General features: G+C 39.4%; 2 protein-coding genes across 2 annotated transcripts; both read right to left on the bottom strand.

Annotated features, from left to right (window-relative positions):
* Window positions 1-875: 875 nt before the first annotated feature.
* Window positions 876-7,304, bottom strand: LOC115584700 (protein lifeguard 2). The gene is made up of 12 exons (XM_030422306.1): window positions 7,016-7,304; window positions 4,499-4,586; window positions 4,277-4,365; window positions 4,058-4,122; window positions 3,919-3,972; window positions 3,753-3,803; window positions 3,602-3,641; window positions 3,159-3,196; window positions 2,973-3,060; window positions 2,758-2,853; window positions 2,428-2,481; window positions 876-2,310 (listed from the first exon to the last, which is right to left on the bottom strand). Exons 1-12 carry the CDS (start codon window positions 7,028-7,030, stop codon window positions 2,161-2,163), a joined length of 828 nt encoding a protein of 275 aa, XP_030278166.1. The 5' UTR covers window positions 7,031-7,304; the 3' UTR covers window positions 876-2,160.
* Window positions 7,305-7,801: 497 nt separating this feature from the next.
* On the bottom strand, window positions 7,802-10,485 carry mfsd5 (major facilitator superfamily domain containing 5). Its single transcript, XM_030424490.1, has 2 exons — window positions 10,340-10,485; window positions 7,802-9,970 (listed from the first exon to the last, which is right to left on the bottom strand). The coding sequence occupies exon 2, from the start codon at window positions 9,887-9,889 to the stop codon at window positions 8,441-8,443; it is 1,449 nt and encodes a 482-aa protein (XP_030280350.1). The 5' UTR covers window positions 9,890-9,970; window positions 10,340-10,485; the 3' UTR covers window positions 7,802-8,440.
* Window positions 10,486-11,030: the final 545 nt, after the last annotated feature.

The raw sequence follows: 11,030 nt of genomic DNA, 5'->3' as shown, positions 1-11,030 counted from the left end.
TACGATTAAATAATTGTGTGACCTTCGATCTTTATGCTAAATACACAAACCAACGGCCACAAAGTATGTCCCTACGTATTTTAATTATTAATGATTAGACATACCATATTCTACTAAATATTGAGTATTTTTCCTCCAAAAAATGCAAACCCATTCAGTTAAAACAACAAGTATTATCTGTCCCGTGAAAGTTAAGAAATAAGGATTGGTGAGTGTAAAGGATGAGGGAGGAGGCACAGAAAGGCAGATCATTGTTTCAGTTATGCATGGGCAATTATTGTGTCACCCTGAATAAAGCAGGCAACTCAAGCCACATAGGCTGCCCAACCAGCAGTCAGTACATGACCTTTACTAAGCCATGGTCCATAAATACCATCATTATTTATTATTTACCCAAGCTACTTTGTGTGGAGTCAACCACCAGAGGCAAAGCTGAACACATAAAATACAATGAAATCATGATAAATGTACAATCTGTGCAATTCTCTATTTACAAATCAATAGACTGGACTAGAGAATAGGATAGGGTATAAATGGAAGTATGCCTCCAAAAGAAACAGTAACAAACTTCATAATCAGCTGACATAATCACAAAAAGTGGACCAACATGCTAGTAAATAAACTGCTAGGAGCTGCATGTAATTTGAATTATGTTAGAGGGTGATTCTATCATAGATCATTCAGAATATTCTGAAAGACAACTCCACAGGATTGATGTGCATTCTAGTTTCAGCTTAAAATACAAAACACAAATTAAGCTTTATCCTGTGAAAGTGGCATTTTACACCTCTTACATGGTGTCCTAAAAGGCCAAAAATGATAAGACTGTAGAGGTGTTGAATATTACTATGTATTAAATCAGAGAGAACCAGTGATTGTATTCATACACATTCACCATTTAATCAATTAGCACAGTTACACCAATGCTACGGTGGAATGCAGGGTGCTCTTAAAATAATACACTGCACACATCGTCAAGGTATTTCAAGGGCACTTTAGAAGACAAATAAGTTAATTTTAAGCCTCAAACTCATCATTTTGTATCACACACTTTCTGAAATATATCACTGTCATAAAAAAATAAACTTCAAATGTCATGGAATATAGCATTCAAGCCCGTCCACAAATGTAGGCCTTATCAAAAGTCACAGTAAATGCATGCATGTATGGCACTGCCATGGTTATATTTAAATCACATATGTCACCACTTCAAAATGAGGAAACACATTTCAATAATATTAAGACCAAAAACTATAACTCCAACAATCAAACATCTTCAATCTTAAATATCTTTCATGAAAAAAATCTTCCCAAACAATCTATATTAAAAAAGATTCCAGGTTCAAACACACATATGAAATGACACACTAATAAGAAACATTGCCGCAATTTCATGGCAATGAATAACAGCTTCATAGTTAAATGCAGCATAAATCAACATGTACATGATCAGTATACAATGAATATGAATAACAAATCAAGGTGAAGATGAGTAGCAACATCCTAAATCCAGGAAGTAACATTTTCGGATTGTCATTCAAAAGCCAGAAAACATGTCACCTACTGTCAAAGTAGTTTTTGTAATTCACAGTTTTGAGACAACGCTGCATATGATTGAAAACACAGGAAAAGTCTTTCAGTCATAGAAGCCTTGTTAAAATTACATTTGTGCTTTCAATCACTAAATCAACACCACAGCAATAGTTGAATGATGGGATGACTGTACTTGGCATAGTTAGGGCTTTTTAAAATCATGCATAATGTATTACAGTTCTACTACCTCTTGACATCTATTGTTCGCAGAAGATTTGTGATATCTTGAATGGCGTGGATATAAAGACACCCATACATCTTCAGATGAACAATCACAGTATATTTTATCTGCTTTAAATGGAGGACAATCACAGAATGTTTCCAGCTGGTAAAGCAAATGGTGTGGGTTCACAGCATGCTTGAAAGGATGGAGAGGTTATTATTCACATTTTGGATGTGAATATCCGCATACATCTTTTTACACGTATAGCTGTACAAGAAAAAGTAAAACTGTTGCATTTGGAAGCACTGTCATCACAATCACCAAAATTCTAAGACTGTTCTCATGCCTGCCTAAATCGCCATACTGGTGCATCCCTTGTCTGAAGGAAGAGGTGGGGTGATGGTTTACTCTCGTTTTGTTCCAAAGATTTGGAGGAAGAAGGAGAAGATGTAGATGATGTCTAGGTAGATGTTCAGAGTGGCAAAGACGTATTCCTCTGGACTCATGGTGTAGCGCTTATTCCCCATGAGGAGCTGGGTGTCAAATGCCAAAAACTTGCAACAGAAAAGGAAATCAGAAAGTAAGACATCTTTTTGTCTGGTTCGATTCACATAGCCTGCCATATACATGCATTTCTAGCAATAATAGCTTGATAGTGTCTGTACTCTTACCATGGTAAACAGTATGGCTCCCAGGGCAGCGAAGATGCCATCTAACCAGGGTACCTAAATGACCATAATGATTGGTTTAGATGTGATCCCAAGATTTAAATCACCACATGAAAGGTCAGCTATGTAACATCTAAATGCACATGATGGTACAATTACTACATATTATCTCAATTAAGAGTTGAGTCTGAATTAGTGGCATTACAAATATTTGCCTGATTGTCAGTTTACATTCCTATTTTAAGTGTAACTATGTCCTTGAAAGTCCTCAAAATCCCAACCTTACATGACACACAACAGGTGTAAGAGCCTTATTCACATTGTCGTACTTACATATTGAAAGGGAAGGATGAAGGCCAGCACCAGTCCAGAGATGAACATGACCGTGCAGAAGACAAAGAGCACGCCTTGGTATGATGTCACGTCAAACTGGTTGGAGAAGGCATATTAAATCAAACCAAAATATGTTAATCCAACAGCACGAAAAGCTGTTGATTTTACAGAACATCAGATAAAATATAAAGGGCAGAAAAGAAAAAAATTCTCACCTTAGTTTGGAAGCTGAAGACTGTGACCAGGAGACAGACTGCTGCTGTGATGCCCAGACAAATCACGACTGACTTGGTGTTATAGAAGCTATTAAAACAAGAAACATGTCATCACGCTGGGTATAAATCAGCAAGACACAATGTAAAGTGACAAATGACAGTCACATATCTAACTTGAAAGTGTACCTGGACAACATTCCCGTCATGTAGGAGAGTGACAGGGTCTGAAACAGGATATATAAGAGTTCTGTGAAAATACACCTATCTTTGGACAGGTCATGACTATGCATCCTTCACTTTTATAAAACATATTTGTAAATGTGTTTTTCTTTCTAAGTGTCAACTTACAGTCAGTTGTAAATGAAAGTTATGCATTGACAAACTTTGGTCTAACTTTTTAAAATAACAATCACTAATGAACTGTAAAGTTATGGTTAACTAAACTTTAGTTAATAGTTATTTATCTGTTAACAAACAATTGATAAAATGCTTTATAAACCATTTGTTGAGCAATTATTTATTGCTTATTTATTTATTTAAGTTGCAACTGACGTTTACAAACCAGTACTACAAAGTCCAGTCAACAAATGTTTATTACAAAAAATAACAAATATCTGCTTTACACTTACAAAGATGGCAAGCAGAATCAGATTCCATGGAAACTGTCTCCTGTAGGAGTAAGAAGTAAAAGATTAAAGTTTAGGTGCTTGAAGTGATGTGTGATTGTTTCTTATTATTTTCTTGGTGTTGTACAATTAACTTTTAGAACTTTTCCCTTACCTTGGTGTAGAGCAGCAAGATAGGGTCAGATATGTCACAAAGAACACAGCGCTGTTAAACAAAATACATATTGTGGATATTTTGTTAGTTGGGAGTGACATGGACCAAAAACATTACATAAAAAAACTGCATTACCAAACCAAGACTGACTGAACCTGTTACTTACTAAGAGGCCCAGTACCACCCAGGGTTGGTTTGAATGTAGTCCTTCACAGGGTCACTAAAAGAAACATAGTCTCTTGTAAGTACACTACCCAGTGAGTTTTATCAGATTTAAATTGAAAAAAGATTGATCTAACACTCACCAGAATGTGAAAAGAGCAACAATAGCTAGAGTTACCAAAAGCTGGATCATCAAGATGGCATACACCTGAAAGAAAGCAAGTGAGAGTTAAATAACTCCTGGTGCTGGTGAGATCTTAAACGTTTAACAATGCTTATTTGAGGTCAATTATAAGTGATACACAGCAGTCACAACTGGGTTTATATTGTAATTAATGGGATGATCATGAAGCCTTTGATACCTTTCGAATGAAGACCCTCCTGATGTTGCGATCATCCCAGGTGAACTCTGTGAGCATCTCAACATCATTGTAGCAAGGAGCACTGGTGCCTAGAGAACACATTCATTTAAGACCATTTGGTCACTTCTGTGCCATCACAAATCACGATGAACACTATGAAGTGATTTGTTAAAGGTTATGACACCCTGAAATTAAATAAAACATGATAAATTGTCGTCATACCCGCAGTGGCTTCCTCATAGCTGGGAGGAGATGGTGTCCCTAAAGCTTGTCCACTGGACGAGTCATTAGACTTGTTTGCAAGTGATAACTGATGGCACAAAGGAAAGACAATGTGTTATCTTTTAGTTTATGGTCTGTCACTCATTTTAACTCAGGGTAAATCAATATCAATTTTGGGTCTGGAGCGTAAAATGTATCAGTCTCTGCCGGTATTGAATATGCTTTAGGTACTACTCATCAGTCTGTCAAAACTAGTCTGATATCATACATGCACACACCTTCCTCACTGAAAATCTAGTCATAACCATTTATGCCTCAAACAAAGACTGACTAGATAGATATTTTTACTACCATTCAAGGGATGGACTGAATACATTTTTCACTAAATATATGGGCTGATAAAATGGATTGTGTACATTGATGCTTGGTGCTCTCACTTAGTCAAAGTGAATGGACAGTGTTTTCTATATGTTGAACTTTTGATGTAAAGATGCAGACCATATTATCATCACCATCATTTTGCTGCTGATTCCAATTACCTTGCCGCAAACTCAAAAGATGCACTGCGTGTTTATGCATATTTGCATATAATTAACTGTATATATGTTCTGTAATTTATGTAGCGTGGAGGAATTTATGAGCTTCAATTTCATTATGCAGGCCTGTGTTGTATGATCATGATTAAATTACCTTGTACCTCACAACATGATCACTGACCCTTCGTCATATGAATTGACATGTATCCATCAGTATAATGCTTAAATAAATACATAGGTGACCAACTGTCTGATTGTTCTTCTGTGTTTTGCTGTATAACAATGTTCTCTTGAAAAAAAATAATAAAGTGGATAAATATTTATGCTGCAAAGAATCTCAATGTGCCATTCATACTATTCAGAATCATATTTCAAGAGCTTCTCCATCTTAAAAAAAATGAAAAGTAGGCTTATTAACATAGGATAAATGGCCATCATGGCTATGGAGATGTTTAATTTCTGCATATGCATTATGTACTGTACTGTACAAGGGTCAATTATCATCATTTATATTTATGCCCTGACTGTAACAGCAATATTTTGGTGAAATACTATCATATTGTACGCTTACACTTGAGTTGACATTTAAAGTCATTTTATTGCTTAGGCCTTCACTTTTACTCTCACATAAACTACTTTAGCTTGTTGACATGTCAAATAAAGTTACAACTGCCTCCCACTGACAGTTTGACTTCCTTCTGTGCTGAGGCGCCACTTGAACTGATATTTTAAAGATCCAGTGTTTAGGATTTAATACCATCTAGCCAGGCTGCAGGTTGAAACAGAATGCTCATCATTTGGTTTTACTCTTACCATTGCCTTACACTCCTTTACGGTGGCCGCTAAAAACACTACATTTCACTACATTTCTGCCAATAGATCCTACTTAATCCTTCTCCCTGCATTTTTAAATGGCAGTGTCTACCCTTCTACACAACCACCACTTCAGCTGACTTTTTTTTACCTTCAAATTAAGACCCAATATACCATATATTCAATTTCCAGCTGGTCACAATACAATCCTTCCACTAAGCTAAAATTTTAACTCTAGCTACGGCTTCAAATGAAACTTAAGCTGATCGCAGTGATAACGTTACCCAAACTGAGACATCAAGTGCTTTTAATAATTTACACTTCGCCATACACATCGGCAAGTGTAGCTGCGTCATCTTCAGATTTAAAAATAAATAAATAATAAACTTTACAGTGCTCATAACTGGCATTGTACCCTATTAAATGACTATTTTGATTGCTATGTTGACAAAGCCTGGGATTAGATGTTATTGACATACAGTACGCTAGCAGGGCTACAATTACAGTGCATCTCATGTAGCCTATTAGCATAGATTCGGGTCTGAGAGCATCGCTTTGCAGAAGATAACAGGCTAACCGGGGATGCTATAACATTTACTGTGTTGACTGCTTTTTTCTTCCTAAAAGACGATGGTAACCGTCTGGATGAAATCATATGAGAGGCACAGGTTGGAGATTGGAGGTTACAGCACCGTCATGTAGCACACTTTGCTAGAGCTACAAAAATAAACCGGTTGTCATGGTGACGCAACGTCGTCAAACAATCGGTGACGCACTTGACGTAAACTCACAGTTTAGTGTTGAACAACACACAAATATACAAACAGCGTAAAACAATAAATACAACCGGTTTAAGACGCCATTCATAATATGGCTACTCTATGTAACATCTTTTGACTTCTGTGAGATTTTGTGGCTACAAATGCCAGACTGCATGACCTCAGTCATTTAAACCCACCAGTTATTTATTGAAATTACTAAATCCACTTGTCTCACAAGTGAACAGCCTGCGTTGATATCAAGCATGTCCAAGGGGATAAAGCAGAGCCACGCACGTCAGCTGTTACATAACAATGTAGGCCCCAAAAAGAAATTCAAAACACAGATCTTTTTAGAAATTGTGATTGAGGATAAAACATGAACTGAATTACAATCAAAGCAGGCTCACCTTGCCCTGTGTCATGATGCTTGTCTGTCGTCCTGCAGTAGGTTGTCGTGTTTCGTATGCCAAGCAGTCAATGGGGCTCTGGTGTTTCGTTTCTTGGTGATGTGGTTCTTGCAGAGTCTAGTCAAACTGTGAGAAAGGACCTCAGACTGACAGTGTTCTTCTTGCCTGCTCTGACTGAACACCCTCTGACGATGTTGTGATGTAATCCCAAAACAACGCAGTTAGGACTGGTGCAGATACCCCTCCCTCACCCACAGAGGGATGTTCTAGCAGAATCCAGGTGATGCTGCGCCATAGAGAAAAACTGGGACTGTACCACAGCACCGGGTAAAATGGGGAGGATGGATGCCTGTCCAGAAATATCTAGAAAATATGGTGTGCAGCAAAACTCAGAGAGGGGAGCTGCAGGGGCTAAAATGCACTGTAAAGTGTACTTGTTTTGATTTATAACTCGTATCAGTGTTTAAATTTTTTTTTTTTGTGAATTTAAATAGGCCCTTTTTTCAGATAGGCTAAATGTGACTGTATCCCTATTGTATGCAAAAAAAAAAATTACATTATAATGAAGTAATTATCATCTGTCAGTGTTTGCTGGGAATACTTCTTAGCTTTCAGAAGAATATTTGACATGGCACCTTTTGGATTTTGTGAGAGCCCAAATGATACTACTAAATTATCAGAATCAGAATCACTGTTCCTGTATTGTCCCACAAATGGGGAAATTTGTTTACCACATAAAAACAATGTTCCATAAAACAGAAATGCTGATAACACAAGACAAATAAATATGACTTATGTACAATATGTACACTTTTATTTGAAAGTGTTAAGAACAGAGAAATATGTAGACAATACAGAGAAATTCTCCTGTATACAAGTGCAGAAAATGCATTCAAAGTAAAAGTGACCTACTGATTGCTCTTTCCAATAAAAATACACAGACGCTGGAAAAGAAGAAGAAGCAATGTGAAAACTGACATTCAGATTCTGCTCTACATGTTAGTCATGACTTTTTCTTTGGATACTGGTGGAGCACCCCAAGCTCACATCTTTTCTATTTGTTTGTTAAGGTATAATGGACCGACTACATTACAGATCCTCATGGGACAATGACAAGTGATATTAATGATGTCCTGTCAAACACATCATTCCATCTCCCTATATGTGGACACAAGGAGGCAACAACCTCCTATCTGGAATGGTGAATGGAATGATACAGTTTTGGACATGGCTTAAAAGCTTCACATTCACTTGACAAATGAAGGTAGATGTTACAGACAAAAATGGAAGTTCAATTTAAATATAACAAAGCATCCCCTTTGGACAAACATTTCCTTCACCAATACATTTGGCAAAATGTAGAATTATGACTACTTCAGTGGAACATAAAAGGATTCTACATGAATGGATATATGTTCTGTGTCCTCAGTACATCTCCCCCTCTCCTCTGGCTCCTTCAATTCTCAGGTCTGTGTCATTTCTGCCCAGAGTGAACAGACTGACTACTGCCATCAAAGCTGCCAGCATCATGAGTGCACATCCTCCAAACATGTGTCTGGTGCCGCTGCCAGCCTCCCCTCCACCTGTTCCTGACATCTCCCCATGAAGTGCCAGCAACCCTAGGCAGGCCAGCAGGTGCAGAGGAAGCCGGAACCAGGCCAGCACACCAGCCCTCTTCTCCTCTGGGATCACCCTGCCCTGGAGAAAGCTGACTGCAGGGAAGTAGAGGCCGCAGGCCAGCTCCAGCAACAGAAAGGCCAGAAAGGATTCATGAGGTCTAGGCTGGCCTGGGGCGGTGGAGAAGGTCAGCATGAAGAGGGAGAAGAAAGCCATCAGCACAGCCAGGCAGAGAACATGACCGGGCTGTAGCCGGTAGCGCGTGGAGGTGGCTAGGCGGTACAGCAAGGAGCCAGCCATGCTGGCAGCCATCAGACAAGAGAACACGATTCCCAAAGGGGATCCATGGGGGTCCAGTACCGGGGTCCAGAGGAAAACAAAAATGTAGAGGACACTTTCAAACAAAGCCTGCACGCCACCCAGGAGCATGACTCTCTTGTCTGAGAGTAAGCAGCGCAACCCATCATGGCAGCTGCGTGAGAACCGGGCCCTCGCAGACAAACGGGTCACACCACCATTTGAAGTCCCAAGAATCAGTGTTTGTTTGTCTCCTTCAGGAGCTTCTTCAGTCTCTTCTTTACCCCAGTCTGTTAGCACCACCCAGCCACAGCATGCCAGGCAAGGGACAGCTAGGAGAAATGGAGCCACCGGCCCCAGGTGGAGCCATTCAGCCAGCAAGTTAGCCACCAACCCTGCTCCCACAGCAAGCCCATGGTTCCAGGTGGCGACTTTAGTGAAGGTGCTTGGGATCCACTCCCTGGGAAAATCGTGGACTTCTACATGGCGGTGCACATACCAGGCTTCAAATGTTGTGGTGAGCAGGGATGTGGACAGGCCCCCCAGGATCCGGCCCACAATCAAAACAAAGTAGTCTCTGGACAGCTTGGTGAGACAACAAGCGGAGTAGGACAGGCAGAAGAGAAGACACGTCTGTCTGCGGCCCAAGACTTGAGGAAGCCAGCCTGAAAAAGGAGCAAACAGAACACAGGAGGCTAGCCCACACACATATAAGATTGCTATTTGGGATTCCAGGAAGCTGTAGTGGCGGTACAGTTTGTAGAGGTAAGGACCCTGGAGCCAGTCTGCCCACAAAGCCAAAAGGTATGCCCGGAGAAATATACTCTGGAAGCGACGGAAAACAGGGTTGGCTACAGCAGTTGGTGTGGACTGAGGTGGGGTGAGGCGGCGTGCTGTGAGTTCGAGGCCAGCACACAGGGCAAGCAGGAAAATGATGGCAAGATATGCTGTCACCAACATGGTGTGATAAACTGCATCCACTTGAGGTCAAAGCTGAGGTCCTGGAGCGTTTTGCACTCTTCTCTTTTGATTTCTCAACACCTGTGGACAAGGTGAACAAGTACAGAGAGAAGAGCTTTTACAACTGAATCAATTCATATAGGTAGCAATTCGCCATGTTTATTCGTTACAAACTTGGCTGATAAGCTTTTACTTTTAGATGTGTAACGTTATTAATAAAAACGGCAGTAACGTTACCAGCACAACTGACGGAAAACTCCGTTAGCGACAATTTAGTTTAGTTTACGTAAATACGTGACAGATACGCTGAAAACCACCTGAATTACACTGTTACTTAGCCAACGCTAGCCTAGAAGCTAACCATTAAGGTAAACACATTTTAACTTCCGTCTCTTTCCTATTATCATACGTTTTTCCCTGTACTTTGTGATACTATGTGATATGTCTTACCGTGCCGCTTGACAGCCGTCCCATATTACTTACACGACGCACAAAAGTGAAAAATAAAACATAAATAAGTGATGGTGTAAGATGTATGCTAGGCAAGTGTGCCTTTAGTAGGAAACTGACCATACACTTCCGGGATCCGGGTTCCGGGATCCGTTATTTCCCCACCAGATGGTGTCCGTGCGTTGTTTTTGATTTTCAGAGGGTTGTAGAAAAAGCTCTCACGTTTCCAGACATCCCGTGTTGCAAGTTTCTAGAAGAGCCAATTCTTTCTTAAGGTTGGAGGTTATGTCTTTTAAGAATTTGTCATTGAAAGAAAGTTCTTGAACAATGCTTTAAGTTTGTAATATTTCCATGTCTTCTGATAGGCGCCCAGACTGACGTGATGCAGGCGGAATGTAAGTACAATTTTAAGGGTACTTGTACCATAGCTGAGTATTTCCATATTCTGCTACTTTAAACTTCCACTTCACTTCATTTTGGAGCCAAATAGCGTACTTTCTACTCACTTCATCCATTGTATGACCTATAATTACGATATAATTATATTATTATGATACTTACATTTCATTTCAGATACTTTAAGACTTTTGGTTGACTTTTACCAAAGTAATACTGCTACACATTATCCTTATTTTACTAAAGTATGAATTTAAGTTACTTTATGCAACACTGTTATGATTTCAATCACCAA

Source organism: Sparus aurata, chromosome 7, assembly GCF_900880675.1.
Source record: "Sparus aurata chromosome 7, fSpaAur1.1, whole genome shotgun sequence".
Classification (NCBI taxonomy): Eukaryota; Metazoa; Chordata; class Actinopteri; order Spariformes; family Sparidae; genus Sparus; species Sparus aurata.
This window is presented reverse-complemented; position numbering and strand designations above follow the sequence as displayed.

Bases quoted from the DNA above. Each gene is read 5' to 3' on its own strand.
- mfsd5 (XM_030424490.1), bottom strand. From the start codon at position 9,889: ATGTTGGTGACAGCATATCTTGCCATCATTTTCCTGCTTGCCCTGTGT.
- LOC115584700 (XM_030422306.1), bottom strand. The intron at 3,642-3,752 runs GTAAGGGAAAAG...TTACTCCTACAG, and splicing joins TCTTGCTGCTCTACACCAAG to GAGACAGTTTCCATGGAATC. The intron at 2,854-2,972 runs GTGAGAATTTTT...TTCTCCAACCAG, and splicing joins TCTTCAGCTTCCAAACTAAG to TTTGACGTGACATCATACCA.